Genomic DNA, 24,243 nt, shown 5'->3' on the forward strand with positions numbered 1-24,243 from the left:
CAATTTTTTTTTGTATCCATGTGTTGCTTGTGAAGAATCCCATTGTAGCCAAGAGCTACTAGTCTTAGGATCATTTGGAACGAAACAGTCCATTAAAAAAATCTCAGAAACAATTTATTACTTATGCATCACGTTCCCAGGTTTAACTACCGGTACATATCTAGCTGTATTTTCAAGGTTTATATTTACTAACTGGATGGAATGTACACAGCCATGACCATATGCTATCAAGCAATCCATCCTCCTTAAAGGACTTGATTGAATCAAATGGTCCCCGCAACAGTGACAGAATCCTGTAATGCTAAATTAAAACACCTTCATCTTATCTGTAGTTGGCTGCGAAGTGAGCTAATATATAGAGTGAACCATTCTGCCACTGATTAATTCCCATTGTCGGGGTTTCAATTTGCTATCAACAGATACAGTTGAGCTTAGTGGCACACCGATTCCTGTTTTTGACTTTGCCCAGATTAGTTTGGTTTTAAAAACCCTCACAATAGCAGAGCGGACCTAAGCATGATGTGAACAATCATACATTACCATCATACATGTTTGTAATTAAGAATTGCTCAGAAGCAGCATAGTGGTTAAAGAGTACGCTACACTGATATCAGAGAACTTTAGATTTAGTTCTTTTTACTCAGTTAAAAGTTACAATAAATCATCTGTCTGTACCTTGCTTTTTGCACTTCAGTCATGCTGTACAATTGATTTTATTAATCCAGTAAAAAGTTTTTACAGCATTAAATTGAAAACGTATTTGGTTCGGACGGTTCTTTATAGCTAAGGGACCTTTGATTTTTAAGCAAGGTTTAGTTCAGTACCTAAACACAAATTTGAATTATAAGTTGGTGATGAAGAGAAATATTGAAATTATCATTACGTGTGTTTTTACTGCATTAATTTGTGATCATTTATAGATTTATTTTCTTCTTTTCCATTGATGTTTTTCTGATTGTGTTTTTTTTTGTCACCTCATAAAGTGTCTGTTAAAAAGATTAATGGCGACAGAAGTTGCTGCTCGCAAAATACAGGCTAGTTTGCGTGTCTGCATATTTTCACGCCAGATACATTCTGCACTCATGAGGGTTGAAGTAGCGTGACGGGTGTTGGGAGAGGGTGATGTAGCTGGGTGCAGCAGGTGTGTGTGTTTGTAGGGGAGGGCTTCCGCTGGAACAGGGCTCCCAAGTAACATACCTCTGCCTCTGCTCACTTCTCCGTTTGACTAATTATAGTTAATTTGATTTGACTTTCCCATTAACACATATACATATTCTGTCCTCAAAAAATAAATTGGACTGGGATTGTTTAGTCCCGGAGAGGAAACAAGCGAACACTTTCTTTCCTTCCTCAGAAACAGGAGGCAGAGCAAATTAAAAGAGGCCACAGGAAAAAGCAGCTATCTCTTTCTCTATAAAATTGCACAGGACTGTGTGTCAAGCAGGCCAGGTCTGTTCACAGGGACTTAGCAGAACAACAGGAATGAGAATACTGTCAATTTAAATTACCTGCAGGCTTCGACATTATACTTCTTTTCTCACTTGCTGTCTCCTGACTATTTGCTCTTACCTCACACCTTCATGGAGGGCTGTTTAAAGGCTACAGCTAAAAGTTGGTGGGAAGGTGTTCCTCTCCACTAAAATCTTGTAACGTTTTTTCCCCTGTTGCCATGGAAACAATCCATGCATTGGGGTTTTTTTTTTCCAAATGTTACTTCTTGAAGTCTGTTAAAGGTGGAAAGTTTTGACTTCAGGGGCCCCATCCAACCTGGTTGCTATAACCATGTATCTGTTGTTTAGACTTACCGATACTTTATACTCCAGCAGGTGTTTTTTTGCTTGTGGCTGCATTTCAAACACTCATATATTGGGCTTTCTTTACAATTTTGGCCACTGTCCCACTATAGGAAACAAACTACTGGACCAAATGCATTTCCATCATTTTCTTTAGGTATAATTTCACAGAGTTTATTATTTTTAGTACCTGCTTGATTTCTTGAAACTATATTTTTTCAGAAAAACATCTATCCTGTTGTACTAGTTGTTTCTGCCAGACAGACTAAGCCTAGTTGGCAAGGTTTTGTTAGGCCAGAGAGGGCAATACTGACACTGGCACACCAACAAAGGTTTTATTTGGGAATGATCTCACCCCTTTGTAAGCCTGTCTGCTTGGACTTGGAGGCCTTTGTGGGTGTATAGATTGTGATAGGGGGAAACTGTGCATGTGTGTGTGTGTGTACATGTGTGTGTCTGTTTTGAGGGTGGTGGAAGGATCACACCACAACCCCCTCTACCTCAGTCCCTCTAGGCTTGTGGAGCTGGCAAGGAAAGGATGCCATGGCTGAGGGCAAGGCTAACTCTGCTCTCCCCTCCTCTCCCTATTGCCCAAGGCCACCCCACATGACCCTGTGTGCAAGAGTGGTTGCATGTGCGCTTGCATGCGTGCTTGAATTGGTGTGTGTGTGTGTGTGTGTGTGTGTGTGTGTGTGTGTGTGTGTGTGTGTGTGGGATAGCATTTATTTTTGCGGCTTATTTTCAAACATAGAATTGGCCTTGTTCTTGTGTTTTGGTGTGTATATGCATGTCATCATATTTTTCCTGAATCTCAAATACTGTAATGAGAGAATTTTGGCATGTAGTTGTTTCTCTGTGTGTGTGGGTGCGTGTGTGTATACATATGCACGTGTACGTATGTACGTGTACGTATGTGCACGCATGCATGTGCTCGCACTGATATCTTCGTGTGCTGCCTCCTCAGCTGGTAGTAGTATTTAAATATTGCAGGGTGGCCAGGGCAACCAGTACCCCTGATTGGAATGGAAAATGACCTGGAGCTGTACATTACAGACCTGGCACATACATACACAACTCACACACACACACACACATAAACACACAGCAAGGAAACATGTCTGTGAGTAAAGGGGGTGGAGAAATAAAGATTTGGGTCTTTAAGCTGTCATTTCTCAGTCTTAGGACAGTATTGGCTGTCTAAGACAGGCTAAACAAGACTTGTGTTTAACTTGTCAGATTGCTTGTTCAGAATATTGTTTAATTAGATATTATCGCATTTGTGACTCTTCTTTCAGTATCTCAAAATTTTCTTTACTTACACATACAACACACATGCTTCGTTTAGCATCCAATGGTCCCCGCTGATACTGATACATGTAATATACATTTTACAAAAATATATCATTGTTCAGTGTCATCAAAAACACATTGGGTTTTTGTCCTCATTTAGGGTGCACCTGTGTCGTTCTTTTTAACACATATTTCTAGACAAAAATACAGATTACTCTTGCCATAGCCATGCTTATGCACTCGTAACATGCTAAAAAAACATTGATTCCACTATATATTATTTTCCCTTTGGGCTGTGAAACAGCAGCTGCAAGGAGCTTAACACTAGCACTATCGGAGATGAGGCTGTGTTTTGAGCCCTTGGCCTCACTTTTGAGGCTGTTTTAACTTTAGGTTTCTCCAGGCTGCATTGCAAGGACTTTTCTTGCTGGGAATTTTCAACTAGATCCTTCTATTTCCTTACTTCCTTTCTCACTCTACCCTCCCCCTGACCTTTATTTCCCCGTTTTTCAGGTGGTTGCCAGAATTAAGTTTGGAGCTCTGTTTTAACAATCACTATTCATCAAGAGGAGGGTGAGACCCTATAAAGATGAGGGACAACAGCATATCAAAGAATGGGGCTAATGATTTTATAATGTTTGACTAAAGGATTCTTGCAAACTATCTTGTTCAGCACCACTTTAATTATGTACAAACAGGCACATATTTCAGCTCTTTTCTTAAACCAGTGTAGAATACATTTAGTGAGCATGAAGGCCACTGGGGGTAGATTCTCTTTGAAAGAAAGGGCAAAGGCCAAGGAAAATGTAACCATTTTGTTTAATGCATTTTCATGTATTTTGCTGTCTCTTTCACCTCAAGGTCCAACTGGACTTTTAATTCAATATGTGTATTTGCAAAGTTATAATTGAAATTGGTGAAACTGCAAGTGTTGAAAACATGCTCCTTCCATCTGCAAACAAATTGAAGTTCTAATGTTAAATTTGTTTCTTTTATTTGCTTCTGGACCGATTGAAAAGAAAACAGTATGTCATGGATCAGAGATTATTTTCATTGTGTTTCAAGAACTCTCTTGTGTGCTCTAGCCCTGAACTTATATCATCATGCACTGAATGAGCACAAATTTCAGTACTATTTTCTTTTTCCCAGGCTTAAATTAAAATATTCATCAGCAACTACAGAGAATTCAATATCAAATCAGAAAAAAATAATATAGTTATACAAATAATGATAGCACATGTTATTTTTGGACTTACTTATTTACCATTTATCACAAAGAAATCAGGGATGAATATTGAACAATGAGTATTTCTTGTAGTGGCATGGAAATAACATGTAAAAAAAAAAAAAAAAAAACTATCCTTTTAAGAGGGGTGGCTCAAATGATTCTTTATGTGAAAAGCCAAAATCGTGCTCCAGATCCACAGTTTATGTTGCAGATATCAGAATTCACATTAAAACCATCTGTAAATCAAGGAAGCGCTGATATACATTTAAGATTCCATTCAATTCTAAAGAAAATTCCAATGTACATTTTCTTTCTTCCATGAAAAGCAAATGACCCTAACATTTCATCCCAGTAAATTATATTCAAGTGAACTTTGCATTATTCTTGAGCTTCTGTCTCACAAAAAAAGACCTAGGAATTGGGTTAGCCATCCCCTTATCCTGAATGAGGTAATCAGTCAGGTCTGGGAAGAATTCTTCCAAATTTGGCCTAGAAATTCACTCGACTGTGGTGATCCAACTTTACTTTCCAAAGGTTTTTTTAACTGTACAGCCATTTTTGTCACTTAAGTCCTAAAACCAGTCTTGATCCACAGTCTATGCATGATAATTATGTGCCCCCAAAATGAAATAAAAAAGTTTTTTAAAAAGCTAAACCATTTATGATCCAGTGTTATGGCCTTTTTGACTTCTGCTTTTGAATTTTCCTCTTGACGATTGTCCAGCATTATCTCAGAGATGACTACTTTCAATTTTTAAATATAAATATGTATCAGATACATATAAATACATATCAGAGCCAAGTCTCAATTAACCATTCATATTTGTGACAGGAGAGAAGGGGAATAAGATTGAACAGAAGAGTGCCTTTTTGTCTAATGTGTTGGAGACCAAGAATGCATAAAAAAGCAGTAGCAGAACTTACAGTGAATGCAATCTTGTCTGCTTTTGTTGGCTCTAAACTAACTAGTCCTCACCTTCAAATTAATTTTTGTAGTTCCGGCGCAGACTTGCACCACTACATAAAAACCTGAAGGGCATACTGTCAATATTAATAATTCATAAAATTTGATTTGCAAATGATACAGACAATCAAGGCTGCATTTCATCTGCAGCTTCAGGCTTCAGTGAAGGCCCAGTAGTAGTAGTTGTGCGGGTCCAAAAGTTGTGATTTATTGATAAGGGATTTCCTACGTTGAAAATGAGCCTGGCCATCTGCCACTATGAATTGGTTAATGTGCCACCCACTTCAAAGATTGTTTTGTCCAGGTTTGCATATGTGAAAAAGTTTTCAGGTTTCAAATTGTCACTCAAGTTCAGTTATTTATTTTAACATTATACCCCTCCGCAGGATGGCAGGCTTTTCACTTGGCTGTGAAATATTCCCACTCAGGTCAGCTATAATGTTCAGTAGAAAGTAGCCTGATCTTAATATGATCGTCACTCGAGTATTGTTTACTTAACAATTCTCTCTGTAAGAGAAGTACAAGTATTGAGAGAACTGATGGAAGTTAGTCTACAGGTTTTTGTGGCACTTTCTCTTCCTCACTAATACAAATGGGGTTTCTTATAGCCCCTTGTAGCCCAGTCACATAGGGATAGGGATAGTGGAGGCTGTCTTGTAAGGTGGTGAAGCTTATCACAACCTATTAGACAATTCATTGCATTGCATTTTTGCTCAAGATTAAACCAACAACCTTTCTGGATTAGGAGATGACCACTCTCTCCACATTATATGTAGGTACATGATAAAACGTTATTGGAGCAGCCATGGATATAAATAAGTTCTCTTCAAGAAATTACATTAAGATATGACTGACAATAATAATATTGCTTTTATTTGTGAAGCAACTTTTAAGAATAAGTCACAAAGTGCATTTCAAAATTCCAAATATTTTGAGTTGTTTTTTGTCAGTTCAAAATGAGAATGCTCTACTGTTAATGATCTGCCACAGAGAATTCTAATACCTTAATTCAACTAGAATATAAAGGACAGTCCGTAAAATTGGTAACTCCCCTTGGTTATGCATGTGATGTATCATAATTCTTTAGTACCGGTAAGATTGTTTTAGAGTTCAATCACTAGATTGCATTCTTGATTTTACCTCTCTGATCAAAGTTTTTTTTTTTCTAAGGGGCAGAGCTTTGTGTCTGTATAAGGTACTTACTGTCTGTCCTTTTGCTGACTATAGTTACAAATTCATTTGTCAGTATTCTATTTGAGAAACTGAGATGTTTGCAGTTATCATTGTCATTGCCACTTTCATGGTGGCTTCATTTTGATTGGCAAGCTAAAAATCGAAACTGTAAATCATGAACTCGAACATTTATCAATCTCACAAAATCTTCCCTATGTTATGGCACTAGCTGATGCCTAATAGGCCCATTGTACTAAAGAGAGCATCAATGACTTCTGGCCTGTATATTTCTTTATTCTGACCCTGTGTACACAGAAGATGAGAAAACCCTGTTTGGACTGTTTCAGACTCCAGATGAATGAAATAATGGCCAGCATGACTTCAGACTCAGTCATTCTGCTTAGCAATAGTAATGCAACTCAGTGGTACTGATTATGGGCCTTTCTACAGTGGGACACAAACATTTGTTCGGCGACAGGTGTCTATCCCTGTAACATGGTGATGGAACATAATAAATGTGCTGATGATTTTGCACAAACTCACATAGCCTCCCCTCAAAAAGTGCCACTATTTTTCAAACTTTCTCAGTCTCATGATTCAAGTCAACACTGCCACTGTGGTGTTCAGTGGTACTGCTACATTGGTCTGTATCTGTTGAACTCCCAGGAGACAGACCAAACTGCATTAGAAATGAACACAGGATTCACATGAACAGATCTGTCTATCTGTAAACCTATGCGGTAAAAAGCATATATGAGTCTTCAGTTTGAGAAGCATGTAATTGTTAATTCCATGATTTCTAAATCTCTATCCAACTGTATTGGTTTTGCTTCTTTTTTTCAAACTCTGTACATTATATAAGGATATGTAATTGGCAATGCTTTACTCATATTGTATTAAAATAGATAATATACTCTGAGTATTTCTTTAGTAGCAATTAAAGGTGTGATCATCTTTATGTGTTTTGTAGACAGGTCATAACAAACCATACACCACGATCATCAACCAGAACAAAGTTAAAAATATTCACAATTTTACTTTATCTGCATAAAGTATCAAGGTAACGGTTTTTATACGTTGAACTGTCGTTTTTTTAAGAGCATCACTTCTATGTGCTCCCACTGCAGTAGTCTTTGCATGGATTAAAATATCCATCTATAGTTTTTGTTGCAAATGTTAAAAGACTGAGTAGACCAATTAAAAGGCTATTCTCTGTATTTTAAAGAACATTTTATCTGCTCCACTGTCTGACAGAATGGTGACTACAACTGGTTGAGCAAAAGTCCTCATTGAAACAAAACCTAAGTATTCTCAAGGCAATATATATTCCTGTACTACTTGTCGATGAGTGGTTAGTTCTAATAAGACAGAAACCCTTATATTTGGCAATATAATTACAAACATGTGTTCAGTGCACCCCTTGAAATTCAGGTCTTGCTTTTGGCCAGTCCCTGTGACTAGAGTATCAACTAGGGGGCTGTGAACGTTGTCAGCCCTCCAGGTCATGGTCAACTCTTATTGTGGTAACTAGACTTGGTTTTTCTCTGTGAAACTGTTTCACCTCCACAGTAACACACACACACACACACAAAATAATGGCAGCAGACCTGCCACGGAAGGCGCTAGCCAGAGAAGGAACTGGGGATTTAGTGTCATGCCCAAAGACAGGAGGAGCCAGGGATCGAACAACCAACTTTCTGCTTGGTGTGGTAGGGGTATTTTTTTTATTTTGTTTTTTTTTTTGCAGCAAATTACACAACCAGAAGCTAGTGTCCACCTACGCTTTACACAACACAAAGGCCCTTCAAGAGGCTAGGGTGTCATCTGAAAACTGCACACGTATAACTTCCTGGACAAGAAAACAGTTATTCAGATGCATTTCACATTAGATTTGAAGGTTCCCTAAAATTGTTGTGTCTGCAATATTTGGCCACCCTGCCTTTCCTAATATTGGCCTCTATAACGCATATCAGGAATAAAAGCTCAGCAAGTTCTTGACCTCATTCCTTTTTGTAACATTTTTTTGTTTCGTTTTGTTTTCTTATTTTTAACGTTTTTCATTTGCTTTCTTGTTTCTTTCCTCTGAATGTCAAAGTAAGGCAGATAAGGAAAAATGCACCTAAAGTATTTTTATTGGTATCAGTTTCTGTCCGTCTTTTATTTATTTATTAAAATTTTTGTCTCGTGACAAAATTTGTCTCACCTCGACAGTAGCTGCTTTGGTGCTACACATAGTTTGCCGTCTTGTTTTTGCTGCAGTTTTTAGTCACAAGCTACAGCTCCCTGTGGATGTATGATGCTGTGCCCCTGGCTGCAGTTCACACACTCACCCTGCCTCTCTTTTTCAGGCAGCAGGGGTGGGGGGGGATGTTTACCATGCTGTGGTGCTGCCTGATTCCCAGCTTGTCTTCCTCAGCCCAGCCTCAGACCAGAGACATAAAGAAACATAGGGGGAGGGAGCTCTGCATCTCTCTTTCGTTCTTTTTCTTCCCTAACCCCCCTCCCTCTTTTTGCGCCAATTTTCCCCTCCTCCACTCTTGCTTTTATATTTCTTGTCTTCGCCTGCCCTCTAAAGGCCAAAGGGCTTCGCTCTTTCTCTCCTCTCTCTCTCTCTCTCCCTCTGTGTGTGTGTGTGTGTGTGTGTGTGTGTGTGTGTGTGTGTGTGTGTGTGCCTGCCTGCGTGCGTGCGTGTGTGCGTGCGTGCGTGCGTGCATGCCTGCGTGCGCACGGCCAGAGACTATATCTGCCTGGTGTATTAGGCAGGGGCTTTTACTCGGCATGTCTATTCCCTCCCTTACCCGTAGCTTTTAGAACTGGGGTCTTAGCGGGGCATTTTTGCATTCATGTATACACACACTACATGTACATAAAGGATGGTGTAATTACCCTGTACTCCCATGTAATCCCCCAGGTGTTATATCTATCTCCACTGCAGCATATCTGACGCCCAATGCCAACACCTGGATTCACTTCAGTCACTGTCCCGGCACCGAACCGTTTCCAAGTCTCAAAACTGTGTGTGTGTGTGTGTGTGTGTGTGTGTGTGTGTATGTGTGTGTTTGTGTGTGTTTGTACGAAATGCAAAATAACAAGTGATGCTATTTCTGTGATTTTTTTTTATCTTTTAGGTAATTATTATTTATAGGTGATGAAGTCATGAAATCTGTATACAATGTAGAGCTACATAAAATCATATTTCATAACAGATAACACTGAAGAACATATGTTTCTATTTTACAGCAGAAGAAGTATAAGTATGTTACCAGGGAGCTGAATAAATAGTCATTCCTGCAAAATTACAGACTGATGCTTAATTCTGTAAAATTAGAGGTAGATGTTTAATGAAAACAAAAGTAAAAGTTTAGCAGTCTTACAGATGGATATGACAAACACTAGGCAGTATGCAGTGACACACACATTTAGCTCTCCGGCTGGCAGTTTACCATCGAACACACATCCGCCCAGACAGTCTTATAAGCTTTCAAGCAAACCGACCCCAGAGCTCTTCTGTAGGGTCCCTCTCCTCCCCACACCAGTGTCATCTCTTTGGTTGGAGCCTGCCTGTCAGCTGGTTTTGACACAATGACAGCAGGGTACTCTGGAAAACTGCCTTTCAGTATTTCTTTCTTTATCCATTTTGTTCTTTGTTGTCTTTCATAGCCCTTATTGCCAATTGAACAAAAATAAATTATATCTCGATCTAAGGATATGATATTGTAACAATAGACATTAGAAAAATAATGTGTCTGTGTATTTATGGGAATATCTGTGTATATATGGGAATATATATGTTTGTGCAATTGCAATAGCACAAACATTACGCTCAGATAGCCTACCTTAGTCTTTTAGAGTTTGGCTAACAACCCAGAAATTCAAGTAAATGAGCATAATAGAGAATCCTATGATTCATTAAAATGTAGAAATGTTTCACTTTAAATTATGTGCATCTCACAATGGCGGTGAATTGGATTTAGTTTTTTTCTATTTAGGTTGGCAGCTGCATGATCAAAAATCTCATCCATACTGGATTTATTTTCACATGAATGAAGCCTAAAACAAATCTAAGGATATCGTATCCGTATACCTTTTTTTTTTTTGTCCAACCACACATTCATTAAACACATTTGGTGCCTCGTTCAGGGGAAACAATTCTTACAATGTTAATCTAATTATGGAGTGTAAAAGTGGCATTTATTGAGGATACATTTTATTTTAGCAGCTCTTATTGTCTCATAACAAGGGAATCATTTTCATTGTTCATTCTGTACATAAAAAAAAAAACATGCAACAGGATTTCTACCATTTAAAACTAAGTTATATTTTTGGAATTGTATTGCTTTATTAGACATCCATTCATCCATTTTCTGCGGATTTATCCAGGCTCGGGTCATGGGAAAAGCAGCCTAAGCAGAGAGGTACAGACATCCGTCTGCTATGCTGTAATATACCTACCTGTGGTCCACACAGCATGAAGCTTCCAGATTTGATTCCAACTGGGACCTTCCTGTGTGACTTTGCATCCTCTCCCCATATCTGTTTTTTTCCCCACTGATTTGTCCAGTTTCCTCCTACAGTCCAAAAATAGGTATCAGGTAAATTGGAGACCCAAAGTGCCTAGGCGTATGAGCCTATATGTCCCTATATGTAGGCCTGTGATGAACCGGTCCGGGATTTACCCCGCCTTTAACCCAATGATAATTGGGATAGGCTTCAGCCCTACTGCCAGAGAAGCTGTATAGATAATATACCTATTACCATTACAACATATCATGAGATTTTTTTTTTTAAATAAACTTAAGCATGAAGCAATTAGTGTCCTAGTTAATTTTCTTTTCCCTCAATATGAGAAAAAAGTTAAACTTGGAGAGAAAAAAAAAACGTCAAAGCTGTCCTCTTTTTAGCCAAGCTTTTGTAAGTGACATAGCACTGCACGTGTCAGTGCGGCTATACCATAGTAGTGGTGCCAAATTGGAGTGTTCTAAATGACATGAACATTCTTGCAATTAGTCATACCGTGGCCTGCGTCACACGTTACTGATGCGTCTATTAGATGAGTGTAACAGTTAAAAGTGCTTGATGCTGAAACCTGCTGATTATGACCTACTGTGAACACCTTTCTCCCTCTCGCCCATACATATCCCTCGGCTTTTTCTCATGAAGCCGCTTTGATTAGGTATACGGTCTTATGTCCTTGACTGATGCCCCAGATGCCTGACCTCTGCATTTGAAATCCCCTTGCTTATGTAAAAGTGTATGTACATTAATGGTACAATTTATGCAGATTGAGTTTTTTGCTTCTCGGGCTTAACGCGCTGAGATGTAGATGAGCACTGACCTTCCTAGCTATCAGCCATGCTCTTCATGATAATCTCATACTGCTACAAACAGTGTTTGTTCAGTGTCACAGAGATACAGGATGACAAGGATTTTTGGGATTCAACATGTCTTAAGTCATATAGATCCACCTTCATTCTTTTTTGTTAACATAGCATTTGGTAGGTGTATAGTGTGGCTTATGACATGCTGTACCACACGGAGACCAGTTCTTAAACATCATGCTTTTGCAGCCACTCTGTATGTGTCAAACAGAGACCGCCAGCTATGGTATCAAGCAGCCTTTTAGTTGTCTGTGTCACACCAAGCCTCCACAGAGCTGTAAACTCATTCACAAGTGGCAGGAGCAGTGCAGAGGTTGAACAGTCAAGTGCCATCAAGAGAGGGTTGCCACAGAATATGTCTATCTGAAAGCAAACAAAGGGCTTGCACTTGACTCGACCCACTCTGTATAGGCTAAGTGCTTACAGGCCTGCCTGACACTGGAAAATGGCTTTTCACTCTGAACAGACAAAACACAAAGTACTGATATTTATCATAACTTTTTTGCCTTTGTAAACTAGAAATAAACCCAGTTGCCTTCAGCTGCAGTTCTCATGTGAAGTGGAAATGTTGAAAAAACAACATAAACTGCAAAGTCTTAGTCACTGGATATGGTTTGAACATGAGGACACCAGAGTTATATTTGTGTTATAAAAATCCCTTTGTGTCTTCAGTGTCTTTTATCTGACTATAGTAATGGTGAATTATTGTCAAAATCTTCATGTTGTGGCAGCTGGACTTGAATTTCTGCACTTGAAGATGTTTCGCCCGTCATCCAAGAGGCTTCTTCGGTTCTAATGGCCAGCGGGGAGTTTCCGAAAATAGCAGTTGTGGGTGGTTCTAGGTTATGATAGCTTGTTATGCATATGTAAGAGTTGATCAACAGAAACTAGGTCGAAGAGGGTTGTTATGCTAATGGGGTGACGTTAGGTGGGGACGAAGGTACAACTTTGGAGGATTTACCTGGATTAGAATCCAAAAAGATGAAACCAAACTTCTCAGAATGTGAAACAAACAAGTGAAACCTGTTGGATCACATGGCCTGAGGCTCATGTGGAAGTTACCGGGGTCTGGTTCTGGTCGTGGATCTTTCTGGGTTGTTTGGAGGATGCAGATGGGCCTGGTCCATGTCTGTTTATCCGTCTTGGTATTGATCCCAGTACAGCATTGCATGGTGGTGAAAGGTTGTGCCGAAGGCCCCCTCCTCTGTTTAGTGATGATTTTACGTTTTGACAAAGATGGCTTCATTGACTCCTGTTTTGAACCATCTGTCTTCTTTGGCCAGAATGCGGACATTCCTGTCCTCAAAGGAATAGCTCTTATCTTTCAGCTGTAGGTGGACTGCAGAGTACTCTCCTGAAGTGGTGGCTCTCCTGTGTTGAGCCACCGTTTTTTGGAGAGGTTGTTTAGTCTCCCCAGTGTAGACGTCATCCCAATCCTTAGTGTAGGTGACAGCATACACTACATTTTTGATCTTATACTTGGGTGTTTTGTCCTTGGGATGCACCATTCTTATTCACCATGACCTGGATGACTGAGAATCTCCTCAGACATTAATGTCAAATGTTCTAGGTCTGACTAAAGAGAACGCAACTTTATTCAACAGTTATTCAAGTAGTTGAGCTTTCAGGTGTACTTGTCCTTCTGATTTCCTTTCTTTATTGGCAACTCTTGTGAACCCTGGAATCTCACCTAGGTGTGCTAGTGTCAACAGGAATAGCCTCATTGAACCTCTTTACTTTTAAGTTTCCAACAAGATGCACATGAACTTGATATTAAATGTCACTGTTACAGGAGCCAGAAATTGAGTCATAATTGAAGGCTTCATCTACTTCTTTCTGTTGTCAGAATACATGGATCTTAGTTAAAAAGAGATCTGTTGTCCGCCAGGCCTTTCATATTGGGTTATTTTTCTCTGGAATAATAAAGCTGCTTTGTACAACTTACTTGACTTTATTGGGTCAATTAAATATAAACCTAAACTGATATTTTTGATTTAGGCGCTTATTATTTCAACTTTATGTCTCTCTACTTGTAACTTTACCCTCCTAGCAGTTAAGTCTCAATGGTGAGAAATGGCTTTCAGCCTCAGTGAATTTATTACAACTAGTAATCAGAGCCAAAACCTGCCCTACTGATGACAGTACTTTGAACTTTCTCAAACATTACTTCTCTACTGTATGTTTTACAGGCTGTAAAGATCCTTGAGACAAAATTGTAATATCAGGCTGTATAAATATTTTTTACTTGACATTACAGACATGGTTTTTTGCAGGTTTGTCAAACGTAGTGGGTCCCCATGGTGGTATTACTGATGATAACTGTGAGCTTGCTCACAGCATTACATCACAAAACAAACAGGAAAGAAAGTGGCGCATCCATCAGATCACTAGCCCTGTGTGCCTGTTTAACCAAAACAACATAGCCTGTAGTATCACACAGGTATAAGCTAAAGCTAGTGCTAAACTGAGCATAATGTCCTCTGTTGGTGCTTTCAGTCCAGTGGGGGCACAGCTGTGCACTTGAACTGCACTCAACTGTTTGTGAACAACAAACTACTTTGTGTGTATTCTGGTGTGGGTAATGCCTTTGTCAGGGGCTAATTGTTTTGAAGTGCTTCTTGTTCTGCTATTGCCGTATGTCTCATCATCCAGGTTTGATAACAGTTCGGCACATATATCACAATCTCACTGCATGTATATGTTGCCAGGTTGGAAAATCTACAGTTGACCGTCAACTAAAACAGTAATTCTTAGTCACAGTTAAAGTTCACTAAATGTTTTCATTTAGTGAACTTTTATACAAAGTAACGTCATTCTGTTCTCCATGCCAAAAAAAGCTTTGTGGTACGCAACATGACTTGCTCTTTTAATCATTTTTAAAACAGTTCACTGATACAGAATTTATGATGGAGATAAAAAGCTGTTTTGTGTTATTTGGTTAGAAATGATCAGCATAGTATAGTGACAGTATAGTCTTTAATCAAATCAGTAATGTTTTTTTATTGATTTTTTTACCTTTTTTTTCACTCCAGGCTCAAGTCTGCTCCAGCAGACTGGTGGAGATGGACGAACGGCACTGGATCTCATCTGTGCAACAAGTCAGAGGGATGCACTTCTCCACAGCGCACACATTGGTGACTCTAAACTGAAAAATGACACGACAGAGGTGTCGAACAAGATCCTCCTGGAAGCAGGATGTTCTCTGCTGGCACACCTAATTGTCTCCTACCAGCAGGAAAAAGGCCTACTTTGCAGCACACACCCCAGGGACAAGAGCCATAACTTAGGATACAGGTTGTCCAGTGTCCTGGCGACACACTCCTTCCAAGAAGTAACATTAGGATGGACAGATAAACAAGCAATGAGGCTGGTGGCAGATGCAGAGACACTCTTAGAGCTTAGCAGAGGACATTACACTGGGCTTTTGTCTCCAGCAGTGAAGGAGTTCAGAGGAGAGAAGACTTTGTTTCTAATTGCAATATTAGAAGAACTTAGGTCTCTAAATGTGTTAATTGATGCTATTTAGATTAACTTCATTATTTTGAAGTATTGAGATCATTTTGCACCAATTTTATTACATGTATGACGTAGATTTGATATACATCTATATATATATTTGTTATTTTTGTTAAAATACTAAATAGTTTGTACTGAAAATGTCTTAGCCCGGAAATATTCCTAAAGAATATATTCAACTACGGCGTTCGGTAAATAATACCATTTGTGTTGAGTGCTACTACCTCAGATCTTGTTTTTCATATATAGTCTTTATTTGCTTTCTCAGGCGCAACTGCCCATTATAAAAAAGTAAATATAATTTTAGAATGTTATACATTTTTTGATATTTCTACGTACTTTTTTTTTGTATCATTTCTGCTCAACTTTTGTGGATTGATGTGAAAAATAAATCAATGTTGCAATAATTCAAACACTTTGAAGATAAAAAAAATATTTAATCTCATTTTTCTCAGCATACATCAGATGCATTGAATTCTTTAAAACCAAAAAAAATAAAAGATTACGTTCTTGTAATATTTTGCCACAATTCACCCACACCCCAGTTGTCACATTGTTTTTCATATCCTGAAACGTCACTGTTTGGGCACATGATGTCGATGACACAGGCAGGCAACATAGCAGGCAAAAAAGTAAATAAAAAACATCTTAGAAAATAATGCAGGCATACACCTACTCTACAATATCATCACCAGACAATCGTCAAGCATACTGTATAAAATATAATGGTGAAATGAAAACATTATTTACAATATTATTCAGAAAAATAAATAGTCTCATTTCTAGTTGGTGGAAATAAAAGTGCTTTATCCTTTGGAGCTGTCAGTCAAATACATTCCTTTATTGAAATGATTTTCCACATTGCACACAATAAAAACCCTTTGGTTTGCTTGCAAACACTGCCAAAACTGAATGGGAAGTGGTTTTTAAAGGCAATACCACACTGGTCACCAAAATCTGCAGTAAAATGACACCATACAGTAGTAGACACATAGACATCAGGTATTCTAACCATCCCTTCTGGCATTATAAAGTAACATCCTTCTTGAACCACCGAGTGGGTTTGTTGAGCAGGCTATAATCAGTCTGCAGTACTACTCTTCAGGGGCATTCTGTTATAGTCTTTCAAGTGGATTCCTCAAAACAACAAAACAAAATCAATGGCCCTCTAGAGTGACAGATCCAAGCTTGTTGATATTTAGGCATGCAGACGGATGAGTAGAGCGGACAGTGGAGAGCAGGAATAGGTGGCTGTTGGACAGAGACTCGCAGCAAAGAACAAGAGTCACAGCAGTCATAGTATAAAGACAAATGGAGAGACAGATAAAGGGGAAAACGCAAGAACAAAAAGATGAAGCAGAGAGGAAAGATGCAGGCAGTGATTGTTAGCATAAGAGGAGATCCCTTCAAACGTACCCAGCACTGTGATCTTTCAACAGATGCTCAGCACAAAGCTCAGGGGAGCCTCCCTTCAGACAGGGTCACAACCCTGCACGCTAAAGAATGGGGAAACCACATTAAGAGAAAATGGCGAGAAGTATGATGGGGACACTAATCTAAAATAGTATTAAACACCCAAACACCTCTCTCCCCAACTCTCAAATCTCAGGCCTCTCTGACTTTAGTCATGCAGCAAATTATAGCTTATCTGACCATTGTCTTTCACCAGCAACAAAATCAACACCAAATAATAAGCTTGCAATTCTGCACACAACAACCACACAAACAAAACTGCAAGGGAAAAAAAGCATAGCTGAATGGCAGAGAAATCACAAAACACTCCAAAAAGAAATATGTCTATAATTCCATAATTGTCTATTAGGCAAACAGAAACAAGTGACATTTGAAGCAGATGAGCCTCTGCCTCTAAAAAGTTCAGATAGGGCAGGTGGAGTGAATGGGAAGCAGCATCAAACAGTGCATGGTTGCAAAGTGAGTGTGTGCTCGTGTGTGCGTGCATGCATGTCTGCCTTTGAGAGAGAACGAAAGTGAAATCTAACGCTTTTATGTAGGTGCACATAGCTGAAACATTACTCAATAAGATATCTTACAAACAGTTTGCACGCATGCTTGTATGTGTTGGTGTGTGAATCTAACTGTGTGTGGCCACAAAGGCAAACGCATCGGAAGATGAAAGAAATGGAGACCAGCCTTTCAAGCAAGATTAGGTCTGTAGCTGCCGAAAGGACTGTCTGCCTGGTGACACTCTGCATAGACTGGATGACATCTACATTAACATCATGACAGAAGGCCCAGTCTGCTTCATTTCCCACTGGGAGATGAAGGTGTCTGACTGACTGACTGACTGACTGATTGACGGTTTTGATATCTATTTAATGCATTAAATAAAGCTACATAAAAGTAAAATGACCATCTTGTCATTATGGTGAGTGTCTCAGCTACCATACTAAGTTTAGTATTTGACTTAATTGACTGTTCTGTTTAATCCAGAATGTTCCTAATCTGGGAGATGAAAAAAATGATAAAGTTTCAGCAGCTGCATAAGCCTTGGCATCATCAGTTCCCTTTGTCCTCCTGGTGAACATTTTTAGAAGGTAAAATACAGCACCTTGATTTACTTCCACTGCCCGCTGTGGTTTATTTGTTTGGTTCGGAATCAATTTTTATTAAAGCGCTGACAGATACCACAATAAAGTTGTCCTTTTTTCTTTGTGCCTGTATGTGTGTGTTTGCATGTGTGCACGCGCATATGCGTGTGTGCGCGCGCGTGTGTGTGTGTAGAAGGACATATCTGGAGGCTACTGCTGTAATTGCTAATCAACTTGGCTGGCTGTGTTAAGTGGAGACAATCCAAATTACTGCCACTGAGCATAACCTCATTACCACATCCAAGAGAGGAAGTAAAGACAAGATACTTTAGTACAAAAACAATTAGAAAATATTCCAGAAATTGTCAGAACATTATTAGCTAAAAATGTGTTTACTGCAGAGAGATAATGTTGGATGTTATTGTAAGGCTTGTATTCTGATAAATATGGATGCACTGAATATGTCTCATCGGAACAAACTTCTTTCACTTCCTGTTTGACAATTTTTTTCTTTTCTTGGTAACAGACAGCGTGCTTTAAGCGATCAGAAGAATAAAGACAACAATTGAGGACAGTATTTCACATAGCTTAGAAAAAAGTAATTCTAGCCCTCCTTCTAACTGTCTAAAGTCAATGAATAGCATAACATCAAATGTTTTTTTGAATGACTTGTTTTTCATACAAAAATTAAAAATGAGAAAACTTCTGTACACTGAGAAATTTAGGGCAAAAAGGGCTTTAAGTGAGGTTGAAAAAAAAAAAACAAGAGAAATGGAATGATAGTTGAGCCACATTATTCAAGAGATGCATTCCCTGCTTCTCGGTGTCCACTTATATATCCAGAGAGGAAACACAGAGAAGTGTTGCTGGGTGGACACACTTATCTACCCAGGGTTGTTTTTCTTCCTTTTATTTGGACTGGGATTGGGATCCAGTTTCAGCTCTCGGTACTGCACCTGTTAAAACACACACAAGCAAGCATGAAGGCCCACATACACACACAAACGCACACACACCAAACACACATAAGCACACACCACCCGGTCAGGTGGAGAGAGCAAAGGATGCTTGAATAGCACAGGAGCCCTCAAGAGGCTGAATGATTCCAGCTGTGTGGAACAGTGGCCTCAAGGAAGGGATTATACACTGATTACAATGCATACACACATGTGTGAACACACACACACACACACACGCACGCACGCACGCATGGACTTATACAAACGTGAAGAACGCACACGGAGAGATGTACATGTGCATATTCTATACACACAAACAGCGTATGTACACTGAGCTCAAAATACATTCATGTTCAGACACACACACGAACACATGTGCACAAACTCACATGCATACTTCAACAGATGTGGAACAGTGGCCTGAGGGAAGGGATCACACAAACAAATAGAGAACAGGGCAAGGGCTCATGGGAAAGCTTGGACAGACAACAGAGTCATCGCAGCATGGCAAGCTGATGAGGGGGGAAAGGGCAGAGGGATGGGAAGGAGACTGAAGATTGGAAAAAATGCACTCTAACTTGCTAAAAAGTGAAGCACGAGTTTATCAGCTTGTTACCAAATTACTATCTCATTGCCGCTCACGTGCTCTTGGACTTGTTTGACGCAGGTTGTATCATGGTTCATTTACAAATTAATCATAGAATGAGTCATACAAAGCAGGTGATAGATTAAATGGAAAAGATGAACCAATGCTTGGTGAAGTTGGGGATACAGATGGGACGGATGAGATAAGATGAGATTAGATGTACCGGTAATGACATACAACAACATGTCACAGAAAGTTCTGAAGAATGTTTCCATTCTTGCACTTGGTTTCCAGAGTTTTGCAGGATGTGCGCTTTAATTTACTGAAGGTTTTGTGACAGCTCATTTTGGTGAACACCTTAGTGAGGTACATGATACTTGTTTCCTTTAACATATCTCTTTCTGAATTTGTTAAATTGAGGCAGATCTGACATATCTAAGATGAATATCCCAAAGTGCATTTGACAGATTATAGTACAGGTAGAACATACATATGTTTGGATGTCTATAGTGTTAGTGTGCTATGTTACTATCTGAAAATAGGTTACCAGAAAGTACTCCCTGTGACCATTTTGATAATACGGCCTACCTTGTGAGGAAAGACAAACAAATCGTCATTTCTTAGACCACTTTATCTTGTAAATTGTCTAGTTCAGGTACAACCTTCTTTTAATTCCTCTCTTTAACTAACTAACTGAAAGGCTTATTTGACCTAACGCTGCCTGCATCTGTGCCACGCAATATTAGTCAAACCAGTCTGATGACATATAATAAACCAATACAGCATTTTAGTAGGTGGGGGCAAGAAAAAGACAAATATAGATAAATTTAAAGCAACAGTTGGCTGCAACGTTTATCTATAAGTGCTTGCAAAGAACTCAGGGTACTCACTTATTACCTATGGACAGTTGTGAACAGTATCATTAGACCATGATCTGTTGATTATAATCACTAGAGATGTTCTCACACCTTTTTCTGAAAATCAATTCATTCCACTCATTCGTGTTACTCTACAAACAAAGACTTTAAGAGTATTACATAAACTGTTCTCAACTCATGGACACTCAGACGCAAGAGCATTACAGGGGCTCTGCATCGACAACCAGACTGTCACTCCGGCAGTCTCTCGCATTCAAATGTACACATATGCCCGCATACACAAATATAGTCGCTAGGCTAGACAGTTTGATGTCGCTGACAAGCACTAGCCACTGGATCAGAATACTAATAGAAAAAAAACAAGACTTAACAGTCACATCACCAAAGATCCTGTATTGTCTCTGGGATCGCTCCCAGGCTGATGTACTGTAGGCTACTCTGCCTGTCTGACTGACTGACACCCTCTCTGATTCTCCAGGCAGACAACAAATTGACGTCAGTACAGTTTTGTCTTATGGTGGGTCTGTCTGCTGTGGACGCAAACAGCAGCATCTCTCAGCTCAAGCTGGGAGAAGCCCAGATCATTTGTCTTCTACTGGTTCCCACTGTTGAAACCTCTCACGATCCTTTACTGGTAACGCGGGAAACCAATATGTTTATGCATGCACAAGAAAAAAAGACAGGAGAATCGAATACAAGAAAAATAAATGAACATTCACTCACTCACTCGCTCGCTTGCTCACTCACAAAAACAAATGCAGGGCAGTTTTCTGTAATTTTTTGCAGTTTAAATCTCATTCAACATGCAAGAGGTCAGTCCCTACAGTAGTGGTTAGCAAGTACAACAGAAGTGTTACTAAAAGTCTCACTTTCTACAAGGTAAACTAACATATTTTTAATCATCTGACTGTGTCTTAATGATATCCTATATATTCAAAAAGAAGAAGGTCTTTTCATGTCAATCGAGAAATTATCTCGGTTGGGGGAAAGACGTGGCAAGATGGAATAGAAAACAGATCAGTAGAGGAGGTAAAGATACCAAATAACAACAGGAGAAAAGGGAGACAAAATGAGAGCAAAGAAGACGCATTGTGAGACAGTGAGAGATATGCTGACATTCAGATGATGACGGATACTGTTCTCATGTGTGTGTGGTTCCTTTTGTAGCGCTGCAAACTAAAGCAAACAACAGAGATAAAAACCCAGGGGACACATTTATAAGGCACCATCTTTGTGTGTGTGTTTGTGTGTGTGTATACTAGTAGCAATATAGTACAGGTAGTTTGGATGACTAGCTGTGATCAGTGACACCGATGCATCATTGGAAGAAAATATGACTAATTGGCTGAATAACCCAAATTATTCAAGAGTGACAAACCTGGGACACCTTCATTAAGTATATTGTTACACAAATGTTTTTGTTTCTGTAAAAAATGCACATGGAGTTATACCTGTATAAAAATCTTTCTATCGTGAAAAGCAACTCATGTTTACTCATCTTTGCTACAACTTCAAGTAAATGCTATAGATCCAAAACTGGGACAGGTACTCTATGGGAACGCACGGCTGTTAGTGGTCCCATTATAAGGCCAAACACCTACAGCAGCAAAAAGAAATGCGGCAATTTAAAACTGCATTTTGACATACCTGTCCAAACAAAAAGACTTTGTGTGTGCATACAAACAAAGAAAAGTTTGCATGTCAGTAAAAAGTAGGGTTTTGTTTCTTATGAAAAGTAGCGAATGGGATCAACAAAAAGAAAGGGTAAGGGGGGAAAAAAATATCTCAATCAAACAAGAGTTTTCTCTGTGAAGAGCTGCCAGACAGGAAAAATAGGACTCATGCGTCAATGGTTCAATTCCACCTTACAGGTGACAGGCCTGCCTGATGCTATACCCTTGGCTCCCCGCTCACCTCACCTAATAACATATAAACATACACACACAAGCACATGCAGGCACCGAACCGATGCAGACAACAAGAGCTAGTTAAAGTCAAAAACAGAAGAAAAAGCAGAGGAGGCGAAGAGAAAGTGGGGCGTTAGCAAAATAAAAGAAGCCAGAATTGGGTGAAAGTAAAAACTGCGGTAATGCGCTAAGAACATAAGCAATTTGGTAGCGCAAGGAGGAAGCTTAAAGGGAACACAGACAGGAGAGGCAGTGGGTAAAGACCCAGTGTTGCTCAAAGACTATGCCACCCTCGTTCCCCTCCTCTCCTCTCCCAAATGTTGACAGTACAAGTGCAAAACAGGCTTTGAAGTATGCTATGCTGAAGGGGCGTCGTGTACTATGCTTCACTTAACAGTGTTAGCCACAAAGCATCCCAGAACCTGCCTCTCTCAGTGCCTCTCATTCTCTCTCTCTCTCCTTCACTCATTGAACCTTTGGCAGTGTTTTGATTTTGCCAGTGTGGGCAGACAGACAAGGCAAAAAACCAAGGGTTATGGGAAATAAAAAAAAAAGGCAAATACCAAAGTTGATGAATTAAGTCTAGAGAGGGAACAACATGGGAATTATTTTATATTGTTATCCTCCCATTATTTTGCAAATTCTATTCCGGTGGCTGCTAACAGATCATAAGGGTTATTAAATGTTTTCAGGGTTGCACAATTCTGCATTCCCAGACAGTGCTTAAAAACTTATATCTCTTTTTCAAGAAGGAACAGATATGTCAAGGTGAGATAAGCCACAAAGAAAAGTGACAAGTGCAGCAAATGTTAGGGCAATTAATCCCCCTTGTGAAATGTTTGATTTGGTTAAAAAAAAGTGGGTGGAAAAACAAAGGAGAAGACTGAGTGACCAACAATAGGAATAACTGACAGCATCTGGCAACTTGTCATCTTGCCTAAACTATCCCGCTGCTGACCCCTTGACAGTCAAAAGGAGTTTGATCCTCAGTAGAGGAAATTGTCAAGAAATATGAACCAAACTTCCAGGTCGTTTGTTAAGCTCATAATTGCAATTCATGCTTGTTTTTGTACTGGGGTTTGATCCAGCTCTTTTACACCAATCATAAAGGGCCACTTGGCATGCTAATTGCCTTGGCCCTACTTATGTACTCTCTAGCTTACATGGCTAATGGTGTCGTAAAACATACTATTGCACTGACACCTCCCAAATGCCGGGTAGGGAATATGTAGTCCAATAAAGGTGCTCCGTTTGGCCTTGTTTAATAGGACATGAAGGATTTCCTGTTAATGACCATAAAGATAGCTTATGTTGGTCGATCCAAATCAGACATAAGAAATTCTTATTCGGTGAACAGTGACTCTCCCACACACACACACTCGCACACACACAACTAACAATGCCTTTAATATTGCTGAGCACAGAGGGACAAAATGATTTTATAAAAGAGATCAGGCTGTATAAAGGTAATCGTTATAGCTTTTATGTATGATGGTGGATTTTTTTTTTTTTTGGGGGGGAGCAGTTGATTGTGCAATTATGGACTCACTGTCACTATTATTTGAAACCTGGTTTACTGGAGTGATGTTACTGTTTTAAATAGAGGATTGTGCTGTATACAAAACATTTGCGGGTCTTTCTGCTCTATCTACTCAGGTCAATGAAAGTAAAGAAAGCGGTGTCTAAAAGATAAAGTGCACTGCAGCTTTATACATTATGACGGACTGTGGTCTAGTGTGGTTGCCCTTTGTATATAAAGTCATTAGAACCTCATCAGTTCTGGTTGCACTGAAGCGACTACAAATGATGTGGAACATTGCACTGAAACACCCCCAGCCCACCTCACAAGCACCACTGCTGGGAGAGAATGTGTGAGTTGGGTCACACAGGGGCCCTGAAATAGCACTTCATTAGTCATCCAGGGTGTCAGGAATAGTGGACCCCGGCACCAATGCCAGTAGATGCCATGGACACATGCCCATGAGGGGACGCTCCATTTGGACTCCAGCACCTCTCTGCATC

At 39.5% G+C, this 24,243-nt stretch overlaps 2 protein-coding genes across 5 annotated transcripts in view; one reads left to right on the plus strand and one right to left on the minus strand.

Annotated features, from left to right (window-relative positions):
• Positions 1 to 15,533, plus strand: part of slf1 (SMC5/6 complex localization factor 1) — a 33,610-nt gene extending 18,077 nt beyond the window's left edge. Inside the window, exon 18 of the mRNA XM_086173469.1 lies at positions 14,859 to 15,533. Coding sequence (XP_086029595.1) covers positions 14,859 to 15,352 — 494 coding nt within the window. The 3' untranslated portion in view covers positions 15,353 to 15,533. The remainder of the gene's footprint in view (positions 1 to 14,858) is intronic.
• A 524-nt stretch (positions 15,534 to 16,057) lies between these two features.
• mctp1a (multiple C2 domains, transmembrane 1a) overlaps positions 16,058 to 24,243 on the minus strand; it is a 119,239-nt gene continuing 111,053 nt past the window's right edge. For all 4 annotated transcript variants that reach the window (XM_086173466.1, XM_086173465.1, XM_086173468.1 and 1 more), the window contains one exon: positions 16,058 to 18,847. In XM_086173466.1, coding sequence (XP_086029592.1) covers positions 18,776 to 18,847 — 72 coding nt within the window. In that variant the 3' untranslated portion in view covers positions 16,058 to 18,775. The remainder of the gene's footprint in view (positions 18,848 to 24,243) is intronic.

Source organism: Fistularia commersonii, chromosome 26, assembly GCF_037954325.1.
Source record: "Fistularia commersonii isolate RoL2024-O1a breed Wild chromosome 26, RoL_Fcom_v1.0, whole genome shotgun sequence".
In the NCBI taxonomy this organism is placed as follows: domain Eukaryota; kingdom Metazoa; phylum Chordata; class Actinopteri; order Syngnathiformes; family Fistulariidae; genus Fistularia; species Fistularia commersonii.